This window comes from Cyclopterus lumpus, chromosome 1 (assembly GCF_009769545.1).
Source record: "Cyclopterus lumpus isolate fCycLum1 chromosome 1, fCycLum1.pri, whole genome shotgun sequence".
Taxonomy (NCBI): domain Eukaryota; kingdom Metazoa; phylum Chordata; class Actinopteri; order Perciformes; family Cyclopteridae; genus Cyclopterus; species Cyclopterus lumpus.
The window spans coordinates 22862096-22877738 of record NC_046966.1 but is presented as its reverse complement, the minus strand read 5'-3'; the positions used below and the strand labels follow the sequence as shown (position 1 = coordinate 22877738).

Below are 15643 nucleotides of genomic sequence, written 5' to 3'. Positions count from 1 at the left end.
CTTATTGTTTTAAGCTCTTGAGTCGATTATGTGTACTTAATTAGTACATAAATGAGACTAAAGAAAATGTAGTAGCCTTTTAGAAGTAGGCCTACTTAAGCTTTACTTTAGTATTTTAATTTACATTATTTTTCTTGATTACAGATAAAAACTTAAACTGCTTTATTATTAAACTACCCATTAAGTAGCCTTTTAGAAGTAGGCCTACTTAAGCTTTACTTTAGTATTTTAATTTTAAACATTTTTCTTGATTACAGATAAAAACTTGAACTGCTTTATTATTAAACTACCCAGTAGTGTACAAAGTACCTGAAATGGGCTGCACATTGACACCGTACAACATTAAGTAAAAATATCCAACATATTGTGTCTTTTGGTGACAGTACGCAGGTTGTTGTTTAAAATTGAGTAACTTACTACTACTGCTACTCTGAAGATGTCTCAGAGGACATTGTAAATGTATTTATTGTTTTTTTAATGTTGAATAGACAACGTGAATAACCAGTTACTTGAGAAAAGAATCAGCAGGTTAATCAATGATAAGTGTGTGTGTGTGTGTGTGTGTGTGTGTGTGTGTGTGCGTGTGTGTGTGTGTGTGCGTGTATATTGAGAGCCACAATAAATCTCTACTTTGAACTTTACAGTCCAGCCAGTGAGCTGGACTGTGGACTGACGGTGATATTGTTGCAGAGCTGTAAAGGACTCTAGTTTGTTGATGGTTTTTCTGACCCTAAGTTTTAGAGTTATATGTGTGGGATCGGCCCTTTTAGTTTTTTTTGGCAGCTGGAATAAACTCCAACAACAGACATTAGAAGAGAAAGCAAGTCAGACGTTAAACTTAACTTGACTGTAACTGTAATCATGCCTAACCCCTGGAGGAGGAAACACACCCTCCCGACCGGAGCTGCTGTCAGAGGCGGTGCTTCTACGTCAGATTCCAGAAATGAAACTTAAGGTTTTTTTGAGAGCCACAGCAGAGCTGCAGTCGAGCCTCTGCGTTTCTGTCTGAAGAAATATCAAACTGACTTCTTCAGGTCTTTCTCGACAACGGGCTCAAATACTGGTGAGTGACAGCTGATCATATTTACTGCGTTTCAATAACCAGCGTTAACGCAGAAGTTGCAGCTCTAAGCAAAAAGGAAGTCACACTTCTGACACTGGTCAGAGAAATATCAGTTAAAGGAACATATCTGTAGAATTCAATAAATCTTGTTTGTGTTTTTTATATTGCAGTAAATGTACAAATGAAAAATGGCGTGTGTAACAAAGCACGTTTTCACACTTTTACCTTTTGTTCTCAGCGTGTAGAGATGTCTTCTGTCAGATGTCTGCTGTCTGAAGATCAGTTCCAATGCTCCATCTGTCTGGATGTGTTCACTGATCCAGTCACCACACCATGTGGACACAACTTCTGCAAGAAGTGCATCACTAAACACTGGAATAGTTACTTACTTACTTACAGGTTCCAGTGTCCCTTGTGTAATGAGGCGTTCACCACGAAACCGGATTTGAGAGTCAACACCTTCATGTCTGAGATGGTTTCTCAGTTCAGACAGTCGGCTCAACAGAAAGCCAGCAGCAGCAGCTCAGAGCAACAAGAGTCCAAACCAGGAGAAGTTCCCTGTGACGTCTGCACTGGAACCAAACTGAAGGCCCTGAAGTCCTGCCTGGTGTGTCTGGTTTCCTACTGCGAGACTCACCTGGAGCCTCATCTGACAATGTCAGGCCTGAAGAGACATCAGCTGATAGACCCTGTGGAGAACCTGGAAGACAGGATGTGTACGAAGCACGATAAACCTCTGGAGCTGTTCTGTAGGACCGACCAGACGTGTGTCTGCACACACTGTCCCGCTTTAGACCACAAGATGCACATGTTTGTTCCTCTGAAGGAAGAATATGAAGGAAAGAAGGTCGAGCTGGAGAAGACAGAGGCTGAACTTCAGGAGATGATCCAGAAGAGACGACTGAAGATTCAGGAGATGAAACAATCAGTGAAGCGCATCAAGGGAAATGCCCACATGGAGGTCGCAGAGAGCGTTCGTGTCTTCACTGCTCTGAAGCAGTCTGTTGACCGAGGCCTGAACGAGCTCATCAGAACGATAGAAGAGCAGCAGAAAACGACACAGAAGCAGGCGGAAGCTTTCATCAGAGAGCTGGAACGGGAAATCTGCCAGCTGAAGAAGAGAAGCGCTGAGGTGCTGCAGGTCTCACTGTCTGAAGACCACGTTCGCCTCCTTCAAAGCTTCCCGAACCTGAAAGATGCTCCGCCCACCAAGGACTGGACGGAGGTCAGCGTCCATCCACCGACATACGAGGGGGACGTGGTGAGAGCTTTGCTTCAGATGAAGAACACGCTCAGCAGAGACATGAAGAAGCTGTTCGCTGAGGCTGAGCTGAAGAGGGTCCAGAAGTTTGCGGTGGATGTGACTCTTGATCCTGAAACAGCTCATCCTGAACTCATCCTGTCTGCTGACGGGAAACAAGTGAATCACTGGGATGTGAAGAGGAGTCTCCCAGACAACCCGGAGAGATTCTCTCATTATAATTTTGTGTTAGGGAAGCAGAGCGTCTCCTCGGGCAGATTTTACTTTGAGGTTCAGGTTACAGGGAAGCCTAAATGGAATTTAGGAGTGGCCAGAGAGTCGGTCAACAGGAAGGGAAACATCACAATGACCCCCGAATATGGTTACTGGAGCATATGGCTGAGAAATGGAAATCAGTATAAAGCTCTTGCTCGTCCTTCAGTTCTTCTGTCCCTGAAGTCTCGTCCTCAGAAGGTGGGGGTGTTTGTGGACTATGAGGAGGGTCTGGTCTCCTTCTATGACGTAGAAGATGCAGCTCTCATCCACTCCTTCGCCGGCTGCTCCTTCAAGGAGAAACTCTTCCCGTTCTTCAGCCCCTGTCGGAATGATGGTGGTCAAAACCCCGCCCCTCTGATCATCCGTCCCGTCAATCAAACTGCCTGATCTTTTTTTTTTTTATGATCAGTGAAGAGTTGTCAGCGTAAACATAAACATATTGAATTCATCTTTCTACAATATGCCCACAAAGTAAATATATATATATACATTCATAGATTTGTTTACCGGTGTATACTCAACTGTGCAGTGATGAATAATATTGCTTGTAGTATGTCAATTACTGGGCTTTGGATATAATTGTACTGATTTATTTTAGTTTGCATTTTTCTTTCTTTCATTATTTTCTTCCGAATGTTTTCATGAAGCACTTTGGATGGCGGTTCAGCCCGTGTTTGAGTACTATAATTACCAGATTACGTTGGTTTTAAAAGGTTTCCTAACTAGTCCATGACAGATTGTTTTATACAAGCGAATCATAAAGCCTCATAAAACATAGAAAAGGTTGATTTATGTCAGAGACTAAAAACAGATCCTGTAAAGTGAATGAAAACATCTTCTGTAATGAATGAAATGACTCTGCTGTAAAGTATCACTGCAGTTAAATAATGTGCAGAAGAAGAAACTGTTCGTTGAAGTTTTTATATTTTATAGCTGCAGTCTTGTCCATAAAATCCCCAAAGGTGTGTTTCCCTCCTGTGACCAGCAGGGGTCAGCAGAGCACACATCAGAGGGAGGAGCGTTTGTTAAAGGCTTGAACAGACTGCACATATTCAACTTCCTCCTCTGATTCAGCAGCACATTCTTTTTTACCATCAGAAACTCCCTGAACAATAATTCATTACCAACAATACATATTCACATTAAAGTAGTCTTCATACATCCAGTGTATTTATACACCAGACAAAGTTTTAATACTACAATACTGACACAGCGGTCAATATGTGGACACCAATCAATTAGAGACATAAAACAAAACAAACTGACGGACTGATACATTTGAAATAAAAAGACGTAATGTCATTTATGGTAATAAATGTACATATTTAGTGATAATATCTCTTGTGAACTTGTGTTCATCTGAATATGATGGGTCAGTAATCATTTGTGTCCCTCAGACAGCTTCAGGGTTAAAACATAAAAGTATCTTTAAGTTTGAGTCACTCTTATAAAGGTTATTTTTCTATTGAAAGGCTTCTTAAAGAGACCTGAGAGCTCTGTGACGCTCTGAGGAGTTGAACTTGATTTAAGAACGTTAAGGTTGTAATTGTACTGATTTACATTTATTTTAGTTTTACATTCAGATCGTATTACTTGTGGACTGTGGGTGTAACTCTGTTGATCTCCACACATGTTAACAGGGAGGATGTCTTTCCTCCAATTCTATTAAAGGAACATTTAGGGGGATTAATTAGCACCAATGGGATATAATATTCATAACTGTTATAATCAGTGTATTAACATGTTTTGGTGTTAGTAAACAAGGAAGAATAATCCACTCAGTTGAAATCTGCAGACAGACGATGTGGCTTTAAGAGAGATTGCATAAAATATATTCTTTCACCTTTTATACTTTTTTTACTTTTGACCTTTTATTCCATAAAATGTCCATATTGTCTGTACTACCTTTTCTTCTTCTTCATGTTTTCAATAAAAATCTTTCAATGGCGGGTCTGTCTGTGTATTAATACCATAATTACTAAATAGCATTGGTTCAGAAGGCTTCCTGTAGTCCATGACAGATTGTTTAACATAAGTAACTTATTCAAGCATTGAATCCTAAATCTTATTTCCTTATCTCTAAAACTCTGCTACAAGCAAACTGCCTGATTTATTAATTTTTTATCAGAAATGTATTGAGCAATAACCATGAAGCATTTTCTACAACATATGCACATATTCATAAGAGTGTAAAGATATGACCTCTCTGATGAACTCCAATGTTCTCATCTGGACTCCTGCAGAGACGACACAATTACTTACCTGAGCTTTCTGGTCCACTCAGTATTACAGGGGTCCTTAACCTGTTGAGGTGGTTGTATCTCCTTAAAACATTAATACAGAGAGAGAAGTATGGATGAATATCTTAAGCTGCAGTAAACCTGTCAACTGGATTTCATTATAATCACAAGGCACAACATGGCTTTGAAAACTTGGGTATAATAAATTATTACATGTTTTATGGGACTATAGAGAATGTTTGATGTTTCTGCCTGAAAATAAATGACTGAAAGTGTCAGGATCTGTAGTGTTGTTTCGTGTTTCCTGTCTTATTTTGAAGTCCTTGTGTCCTCTGTTTCTCTTCACTTCCTGTCCCTGTGATTGTCTGCCCTGTTCCTGATTGTTTCCTCCTGTGTCCAATCACCTGCACCAGCCCTCTGTATTTAAGTCCTGTTCATGTCATTCCCCTTGGTCGGTTTGTCTTGTCTAGATCGTGGAAGATCTTGTGTGTGTGCATGTTTTGTATCCTGGTTTTTTGGAATCCTGTTTTGGAATCCTGTTTAGCAATAAAAGTTGCTTTTCCATCGTTGACGGCGTTTGGGTCCTGTGTTTCAAGCTGCACATAACAGAACGAACCGACCAAAGATGGACCCAGCCTACAACCCCTTCGAAGGGACCCGCTTGGCCTATGGGGGCCCTCGTAGCCTCCAGAAGGGGAACTACAACCCCCATAGGGTCTCGGCACCAAACCCATTCGAAGGGACCCGCTTGGCCTATGGGGGCCCTCGTAGCCTGCAGAAGGGGAACTACAACCCCCATAGGGTCTCGGCACCAGACCCCTTCAAAGGGACCCGTTGGGCTCGTAGCCCCAGTGGCAGAGGTCACGCAGGCCCAGCCCCGGAGTGGGGGGTGCAAACCTCCGGACCGCGTCGGTGGAGGGTTCCGGCTGCCGCCTCTGTGCCGCAGACTACTCCGGTTCCCGCAGTCGCCTCCGTGCTGCAGCCCTCGCCTGTTCCTGTTGCCGCCTCCGTGTTCCGGCCAACCCCAACTTCCTGGGACCTATTGGACTTCCGGCCGGCCCTTGCTTCCTTTGCCTTGTCCCAGGACGCTTTCCGGGACATGATGGAGTCCCTCCAGGCGTTAGACAGGGTCCTGCTTCGGCCGCAGTCCCCGCCGGTTCCTGCCGATGCTGTCCCGTCGTCGCCCCGCCCGACTCCAGCTCCCCGTGTCCCGTCGGCGCCTCGGCCGATCCCAGCTCCTCGTGTCCTGTCGGCGCCCCGGCCGACTCCAGCTCCCCGTGTCCTGTCGGCGCCCCGGCCGACCCCCGCTCCTCGTGTCCTGTCGGCGCCCCGGCCGATCCCAGCTCCTCGTGTCCCGTCGGCGGCCCAGCCGACCCCAGCTCCCTGTGTTCCGTCGGCGCCCCGGCCGACCCCAGCTCCTCGTGTCCCGTCGGCGCCCCGGCCGATCCCAGCTCCTCGTGTCCCGTCGGCGCCCCGGCCGACCCCAGCTCCTCGTGTCCTGTCGGCGCCCCGGCCGACCCCAGCTCCCTGTGTTCCGTCGGCGCCCCGGCCGACCCCAGCTCCTCGTGTCCCGTCGGCGCCTCGGCCGATCCCAGCTCCTCGTGTCCCGTCGGCGCCCCGGCCGACCCCGGCTCCTGCTGTCCCGTCGTCGCCCCGGCCGACTCCAGCTCCCCGTGTCCCGTCGGCGCCCCGGCCGATCCCAGCTCCTCGTGTCCCGTCGGCGCCCCGGCCGACTCCAGCTCCCCGTGTCCTGTCGGCGCCCCGGCCGATCCCAGCTCCTCGTGTCCCGTCGGCGCCCCGGCCGACCCCAGCTCCTCGTGTCCCGTCGGCGCCCCGGCCGACCCCAGCTCCTCGTGTCCCGTCGGCGCCCCGGCCGACCCCAGCTCCTCGTGTCCCGTCGGCGCCTCGGCCGACCCCAGCTCCTCGTGTCCCGTCGGCGCCTCGGCCGATCCCAGCTCCTCGTGTCCCGTCGGCGCCCCGGCCGACCCCGGCTCCTTGTGTCCCGTCGCCGCCCCGGCCGTCCCCGGCTCCCCTTGTCCTGTCGCCGCCCCCGGTTCCCCGGGTCACGTCGCCGCCCCGGCAGACCCCGGTTCCCCGGGTCACGTCGCCGCCCCGGCCGACTCAGGCTCCCTGTGTTCGGTCGCCACCATGGCCGCTTCCGGCTTCTGTTCCTGGGGTTCCCCCGGAGCCCGTCTGTTCACCTGGTGGTCGCCCTTCTGCCCGTCCCCCGGAGCAGGTCTATCTGCCTGGTGGCAGTCCTTCAGCCCGTCCGCCTGGTGGTCGCCCTTCTGCCCGTTCCCCGGAGCAGGTCTATGTGCCTGGTGGCCATCCTCCTGCCCGTCCCCCGGAGCCCTTCCGTCCGCCTGGTGGTCGCCCTTCTGCCTGTCCTCCTTCTGCCCGTCCCCCGGAGCCCTTCCGTCCGCCTGGTGGCCGTCCTTCAGCCCGTCCCCCAGAGCCCTTCCGTCCGCCTGGTGGTCGCCCTTCTGCCCATCCCCCGGAGCAGGTCAGTCCTCCTGGTGGCCGTCCTCCTGCCCGTCCTCCGGAGCAGGTCAGTCCTCCTGGTGGTCGTCCTCCGGCCCGTCCCCCGGACTTCTTCTGCCAGGCTTTTGGTCCCGCCTCCGGCTCCCCTCCACCCACCCTGGGGGACTGTGTTGGGTCGTCTGGAATCCGCCCCTTGAGGGGGGGGGTTATGTCAGGATCTGTAGTGTTGTTTCGTGTTTCCTGTCTTATTTTGAAGTCCTTGTGTCCTCTGTTTCTCTTCACTTCCTGTCCCTGTGATTGTCTGCCCTGTTCCTGATTGTTTCCTCCTGTGTCCAATCACCTGCACCAGCCCTCTGTATTTAAGTCCTGTTCATGTCATTCCCCTTTGTCGGTTTGTCTTGTCTAGATCGTGGAAGATCTTGTGTGTAAGACTGTTTTGGAATCCTTTTTTGGAATCCTGTTTTGGAATCCTGTTTAGCAATAAAAGTTGCTTTTCCATCGTTGACGGCGTTTGGGTCCTGTGTTCCAAGCTGCACATAACAGAAAGTGGAATAAAAAAAAGATGTTTGAAGAGTCCGAGTGAAATAGTTTGTAATAAAATACTTGTAATATCTTATTATATGAATAAGATGTCTTTATTATGTCAGTGTTGGAATAAATGTTAAATATTTAACTACAAAGTAGAAATACGTGTTTGATACTTTTTTTGCATTGAATCATACTGTTTGCTGAAATTGATTGGATGGCCTGTAGAAAAGGTTGATTTATGTCAGAGACTAAAAACAGATCCTGTAAAGTGAATGAAAACATCTTCTGTAATGAATGAAATGACTCTGCTGTAAAGTATCACTGCAGTAAAATAATGTGCAGAAGAAGAAACTGTTTGTTGAAGTTTTTATATTTTTATAGCTGCAGTCTTGTCCATAAAATCCCCAAAAGGTGTGTTTCCCTCCTGTGACCAGCAGGGGTCAGCAGAGCACACATCAGAGGGAGGAGCGTTTGTTAAAGGCTTAAACAGACTGCACATATTCAACTTCCTCCTCTGATTCAGCAGCACATAGAGATCAGAAGTGAGTATGAGATGAGGAGGTGAGAGCTTTACAGAGAGCTGAGCTGTGGACCGACACTGAGATTGTTGCAGAGCTGCATTGGACTGTAAAGAGACACAAACATATTTATTATTATTTATTATGTGGGACTGACTTCTTCTGGTGGCTGCAGGAAAAGGAAGATAAAGAGACATAATAGTTTCCCTGCAGAGATTAAACTGCCACATGTCTGTAACTCTAGTAAAGTCTCAACCTGGAGGAGGAAACACGACCTCCCAAACAGAGCTGCCGGAAGGGGCGGGGCTATGACGTCACACTCCTGAAGTGAAACTCAATGTTTGTTGTCTCTGTGTTTCTGTCCAAAGAAATATTAACTCTGCTCGTCGGGGTTTTCTCAACAGCTGACCCACAAACTGGTGAGTGACAGCTGATGATATTTACTGTTGTTCAATAACTGGTGTCAACTCAAAACTCATTATTAGGATTATCTCTTGGGAGCATGCAGAGCAAAGGTCAAAAACCACCCAGATCATAGCACACTATGGGACCAGTCTCTCTGCAAAGTTTGACTTTGAAAAAGTGAAGCAGAACAAAGTTAGAGAGGTTTTAGTACAGATAAATTATGCAAAATGGACATTTGGGCACCATCTGTGCAATTTGAATTTTCTCATGTACCAAACCTTTATATTTTAAATGAATGGTCTCAGGACATCTTTCAAAGCGCGGGAAGCTCAGATTTTCGGTTGAACTTAACAATATTGTAAGAAAAATATACTTTAAGTGTAAGTTCTGTGCAATTACATAAATGGACTTCTTTAAACTTTGTTTTCAAACATCTGTTTTGTAGATTTCAAAATGTATGCTCTAAATTAGCATTGAAACAATGTATTTAAAGCACATTTGATAAATACAGAGTTTTAATATACCACATTTTTCGTAATTATTAAGTAAACTTATTCATGCTATTATTTTTATATATTAATAGTGTAGTGGCCATTTGTCCAATGAATCAAAAACAAACATAAATAAAATTGCCACTGACGCACCATGGGTTTGTGGTTTACGCAGCCAAAAGAAAGCATTGTCCATTCAGGATTCCGTTTATCTGATAATTTATTTAACTAAACAAACAAACAAACAAAAGAACAAAGGAACTCCTAACGCTGCCTCTCCTGCGCTGGTAAAAAACATCGGCCTACCCAGGTGCATGCTGGTCCTGTACCTGCCTACTCCTACATATAACCACAGGTGCCCACAGTGTTACCCAATTAACGAACAAATGAACAACCAAAAGACTAAATATATCTAGACAACAACAATAAAGAATTAAACTAACTAAAAACTATCACAAGAAAAAAGCTATTCTAATATATCAAAACATCTAACCTAAATAAGCAAACAACCTGAATGATTAAACAATACTACTTGTCAATAAAACAACTAAATACTAATATCAATTAAATAGCTCCAACACATGGTATTAATCTCCTTGGATTTAAAACAAGACCACAGCGCTGCAGGTAAGAGGCGGAGCCACAGGTAAGAGGCGGAGCCACACTGAAGAGGAGAGCCTCTACGTCACTTTCCGGAAACGAAACTTAAGTTGGTCAGAGTGGCAGAAACACTGCAGTCGAGACAAGTCTCTGCTTTTCTCTCAGAGACGATTCAAAGTGACGTCATCAGGTTTTTGTCAACAACACAACGGAGTCTCTTCCAAACACTGGTGAGTACATCTGATCATATTTACACCTTTAATAACCAGGATGAACACAACACTTTACCTTTACTCAGGCAGGAAGTTCCTCTCTTATCACTTCATACCTGATGAATTATTAACAATATAACTATGGCCGTCTGTCCAAAGTCCCGCTACACAGAAACTCACTTTAACAGCTTTAAACTGTCTCAGGAGGACCAACTCAGAACAACAAGAATCAAGAAAGGACAATTTCATTAAAAAAGTGCTATTTCTTTTTTTTAATCAAGAAAAAGACGGAAAAGACGTGTTTTTAGTTTGAGGCGGGAGATGTAGAGACGTTCTGCTGTCCTGATGTCAGTGGGGAGCTCATTCCACCAATGAGGAGCCAGGACAGCAAACAGGCGTGACTTTGTTGAGTGTTTAGCTCGTAGTGACGGAGTTACAAGCCGGGCTGGGGTATAAGGTTGGACCAGGTCCTGGATGTAGACTGGACCCGATCTGTTTGCAGCTCGGTACGCAAGTACGAATGTTTTGAAGCGGATGCGGGCGGCCACTGGTAACCAGTGATGGGAGCGGAGGAGCAGAGTAGTGTTGGTGAATTTAGGTTAAAGACCAGTTGAGCTGCTGCATTCTGGATGAGCTGCAGAGGTTAAATGACATTAGCAGGTAGACCTGCCAGGAGGGAGTTACAGTAGTCCAGACGTGAGATGACCAGAGCCTGGACCAGAACCTGTGCTGCCTTCTGAGTGAGAAGAGGTCATATTCTCCTGATGTTGTACAGCATGTACCTACAGGAGCGTGTTGTTGGTGTGAAGTTGGGAGAGTTGACTGTTGAGTGTGACACTGAGGTTCCTGGCAGTCGAGGTCGGTGTCAACACAAGTTATTGAAGGTAATAATCAGGTTGTGGGTGTGAGAGCCTTTCCCTGGAAGGAAAAGTAGTTCAGTCTTGTCAGGGATCATTTTCAGGAGGTGTGTGGACATCCACTGAGATACGCCCACAGTTAGATGTCATCAGCATAGCTTTGGTAGGAAAAGCAGGAGCCGAGAGAGTTGGTGTACAGAGAGAAGAGGAGGGGGCCCAGGACGGAGCCTTGAGGGACTCCAGTAGTGACAGGACAAGGTTCAGACACAGATCTTCTCCAGGTTACCTGGTAAGTGCGGTCGTTGAGGTAGGATGAGAAAAGGGATAGAGGAAAGCCTGAGATACCCAGATCCTGAAGGGAGGAAGTAAGGATCTGGTGGTTCACTGTCTCGGTTGAGTGGCCGGCCTTGAAGCCAAACTGGTACATCACGCCAAGAAGGTTTTTATGGTGGAGAAAGGAGGACACTTGATTAAGGACAGCTCACTTGAGAGCTGGTTGAGGGTGGGTTTCTTTAGGAGACGGTTAACACTCGCCTCCTTCAGAGAGTTAGGGAAGCAGCCAGTTGAGAGGGAGGTGTTAATAAGATGGGTAAGAAATGGAAGAAGGTCAGAGGCAATACACTGGAGAATGTGAGATGGGAAGGGGTCAAGGGGGCAGGTGGTTGGGCGGGCAGAGGTTACCAAGGTAAGAACTTGATTGGGAGACAAGGGGCTGAAAGAGGAAAGCGACGGGGAAGAAGATGAAGTTGATGGAATTCTAGTTATAGAAGATGGATTAGTAAATGAGCGTTTGTCTTCCATCTTTTTTATAAAGTAGTCGACAAAGTGGTTTGGTAGAAGGGTGGAAAGATATCAAATGAATCACACTTGTTCCTTTTTAAACAAATAATTAAACTCTGTTTAATAAAATGTTCTTCTTTTCCTCCACAATGTGTGTAGATATGGCTTCTGCAAACTTTCTGCCATCTGAAGATCAGTTCCTGTGCTCCGTCTGTCTGGATGTGTTCACTCATCCAGTCACCACACCATGTGGACACAACTTCTGCAAGAAGTGCATCAATGATTACTGGGATACCAACAACCAGAACATGTGTCCAATGTGTAAAAAGGTTTTCACCTCAAGACCTGAGCTGCTCGTCAACACCTTCATGTCTGAGATGGTTTCTCAGTTCAGACAGTCGGCTCAACAGAAAGCCAGCAGCAGCAGCTCAGAGCAACAAGAGTCCAAACCAGGAGAAGTTCCCTGTGACGTCTGCACTGGAACCAAACTGAAGGCCCTGAAGTCCTGCCTGGTGTGTCTGGCCTCCTACTGTGAGACTCACCTGGAGCCTCATCTGACAATGTCAGGCCTGAAGAGACATCAGCTGATGGACCCTGTGGAGAACCTGGAAGACAGGATGTGTACGAAGCACGATAAACCTCTGGAGCTGTTCTGTAGGACCGACCAGACGTGTGTCTGCATGCTCTGCATTGTGTTAGACCACAAGATGCACAAGTTTGTTCCTCTGAAGGAAGAATATGAAGGAAAGAAGGTCGAGCTGGAGAAGACAGAGGCTGAACTTCAGGAGATGATCCAGAAGAGACGACTGAAGATTCAGGAGGTCAAACACAAAGTGGAGCTCAGTGAGGAAGATGCAGACAGAGAGAAAGCAGAAGGTGTTCAGGTCTTCACTGATCTGAAGGAGTCTGTTGAGAGAAAACTGAACGAGCTCATCAATACGATAGAAGAGAAGCAGAGAACAACAAAGAAACAGGCTGAAGACTCCATCAGAGAGCTGGAACAGGAACTCTCTGAGCTGATGAAGAGAAGCACTGAGGTGGAGAAGCTCTCCCTCTCTGAAGACCACCTCCACCTCCTCCAGAGTGTCCAGGCCCTAAACATCCACCATCCACCACCCACCAAGGACTGGTCTGAGGTCAGTGTTCCTCCAGCATCATATGAGGGGACTGTGAGGAGAGCTGTGTCTCAGCTGGAGGAGACTCTCAGTAAAAAGATCAAGAAGCTGGTTGAAGTTGAGCTGAAGAGGGTCCAGAAGTTTGCAGTGGATGTGACTCTTGATCCTCAAACAGCTCATCCTCAACTCATCTTGTCTGATGACAGGAAACAAGTGAATGATAGTGATGTGAGGAAGAATCTCCCCGACAACCCAGAGAGATTTTCTTGTCTTTGTGTCTTAGCAAAGCAGAGTTTCTCTTCAGGCAGATTTTACTTTGAGGTTCAAGTTAAAGAAAAGACTGAATGGACTTTAGGAGTGACTAGAGAGTCGATCAACAGGAAGGGACCAATCTCACTGAGCCCTCAGGATGGTATCTGGACTTTATGTTTGAGAAATGGAAATGAGTATAAAGCTGCTGCTGGTGCTCCAGTTCTCCTCTCCCTGAAGTCTGGTCCTCAGAAGGTGGGGGTGTTTGTGGACTATGAGGAGGGTCTGGTCTCCTTCTATGACGTAGAAGCTGCAGCTCTCATCTTCTCCTTTACTGGCTGCTCCTTCAAGGAGAAACTCCTCCCATTCTTCAGTCCTCTTCTTAATGATGGTGGTAAAAACTCCTCCCCTCTGATCATCTCTCCTGTCAATCAAACTCCTTGATTCTTTTTTACCATCAGAAACTCCCTGAACAATAATTCATTACCAACAATACATATTCACATTAAAGTAGTCTTCATACATCCAGTGTATTTATACACCAGACAAAGTTTTAATACTACAATACTGACACAGCGGTCAATATGTGGACACCAATCAATTAGAGACATAAAACAAAACAAACTGACGGACTGATACATTTGAAATAAAAAGACGTAATGTCATTTATGGTAATAAATGTACATATTTAGTGATAATATCTCTTGTGAACTTGTGTTCATCTGAATATGATGGGTCAGTAATCATTTGTGTCCCTCAGACAGCTTCAGGGTTAAAACATAAAAGTATCTTTAAGTTTGAGTCACTCTTATAAAGGTTATTTTTCTATTGAAAGGCTTCTTAAAGAGACCTGAGAGCTCTGTGACGCTCTGAGGAGTTGAACTTGATTTAAGAACGTTAAGGTTGTAATTGTACTGATTTACATTTATTTTAGTTTTACATTCAGATCGTATTACTTGTGGACTGTGGGTGTAACTCTGTTGATCTCCACAGATGTTAACAGGGAGGATGTCTTTCCTCCAATTCTATTAAAGGAACATTTAGGGGGATTAATTAGCACCAATGGGATATAATATTCATAACTGTTATAATTAGTGTATTAACATGTTTTGGCGTTAGTAAACAAGGAAGAATAATCCACTCAGTTGAAATCTGCAGACAGACGATGTGGCTTTAAGAGAGATTCCATAAAATATATTCTTTCACCTTTTATACTTTTTTTACTTTTGACCTTTTATTCCATAAAATGTCCATATTGTCTGTACTACCTTTTCTTCTTCTTCATGTTTTCAACAAAAATCTTTCAATGGCGGTTCTGTCTGTGTATTAATACCATAATTACTAAATAGCATTGGTTCCGAAGGCTTCCTGTAGTCCATGACAGATTGTTTAACATAAGTAACTTATTCAAGCATTGAATCCTAAATCTTATTTCCTTATCTCTAAAACTCTGCTACAAGCAAACTGCCTGATTTATTAATTTTTTATCAGAAATGTATTGAGCAATAACTATGAAGCATTTTCTACAACATATGCACATATTCATAAGAGTGTAAAGATATGACCTCTCTGATGAACTCCAATGTTCTCATCTGGACTCCTGCAGAGACGACACAATTACTTACCTGAGCTTTCTGGTCCACTCAGTATTACAGGGGTCCTTAACCTGTTGAGGTGGTTGTATCTCCTTAAAACATTAATACAGAGAGAGAAGTATGGATGAATATCTTAAGCTGCAGTAAACCTGTCAACTGGATTTCATTATAATCACAAGGCACAACATGGCTTTGAAAACTTGGGTATAATAAATTATTACATGTTTTATGGGACTATAGAGAATGTTTGATGTTTCTGCCTGAAAATAAATGACTGAAAGTGGAATAAAAAAAAGATGTTTGAAGAGTCCGAGTGAAATAGTTTGTAATAAAATACTTGTAATATCTTATTATATGAATAAGATGTCTTTATTATGTCAGTGTTGGAATAAATGTTAAATATTTAACTACAAAGTAGAAATACGTGTTTGATACTTTTTTTGCATTGAATCATACTGTTTGCTGAAATTGATTGGATGGCCTGTAGAAAAGGTTGATTTATGTCAGAGACTAAAAACAGATCCTGTAAAGTGAATGAAAACATCTTCTGTAATGAATGAAATGACTCTGCTGTAAAGTATCACTGCAGTAAAATAATGTGCAGAAGAAGAAACTGTTTGTTGAAGTTTTTATATTTTTATAGCTGCAGTCTTGTAAATAAAATCCCCAAAAGGTGTGTTTCCCTCCTGTGACCAGCAGGGGTCAGCAGAGCACACATCAGAGGGAGGAGCGTTTGTTAAAGGCTTGAACAGACTGCACATATTCAACTTCCTCCTCTGATTCAGCAGCACATAGAGATCAGAAGTGAGTATGAGATGAGGAGGTGAGAGCTTTACAGAGAGCTGAGCTGTGGACCGACACTGAGATTGTTGCAGAGCTGCATTGGACTGTAAAGAGACACAAACATATTTATTATTATTTATTATGTGGGACTGACTTCTTCTGGTGGCTGCAGGAAAAGGAAGATAAAGAGACATAATAGTTTCCCTGCAG

At 45.0% G+C, this 15643-nt stretch overlaps 1 protein-coding gene across 3 annotated transcripts; it reads left to right on the top strand.

The window, feature by feature from the left end:
• The first annotated feature begins 927 nt into the window (after positions 1 to 927).
• LOC117750532 (E3 ubiquitin-protein ligase TRIM21-like) lies at positions 928 to 15029 on the top strand. 3 transcript variants are annotated; one of them, XM_034561828.1, is made up of 3 exons: positions 928 to 1063; positions 1302 to 3362; positions 8059 to 8164. In XM_034561828.1, the coding sequence occupies exon 2, from the start codon at positions 1311 to 1313 to the stop codon at positions 2964 to 2966; it is 1656 nt and encodes a 551-aa protein (XP_034417719.1). In that variant the 5' UTR covers positions 928 to 1063; positions 1302 to 1310; the 3' UTR covers positions 2967 to 3362; positions 8059 to 8164. The 3 variants fall into 3 exon arrangements, with proteins under 3 accessions (XP_034417719.1, XP_034417791.1, XP_034417870.1); XM_034561900.1 differs by lacking the exon at positions 8059 to 8164 and adding an exon at positions 12072 to 15029 and having other exon boundaries at positions 930 to 1063; positions 1302 to 1538; XM_034561979.1 differs by lacking the exons at positions 928 to 1063; positions 1302 to 3362; positions 8059 to 8164 and adding exons at positions 9922 to 10072; positions 11851 to 15029.
• The last annotated feature ends 614 nt before the right edge of the window (positions 15030 to 15643 follow it).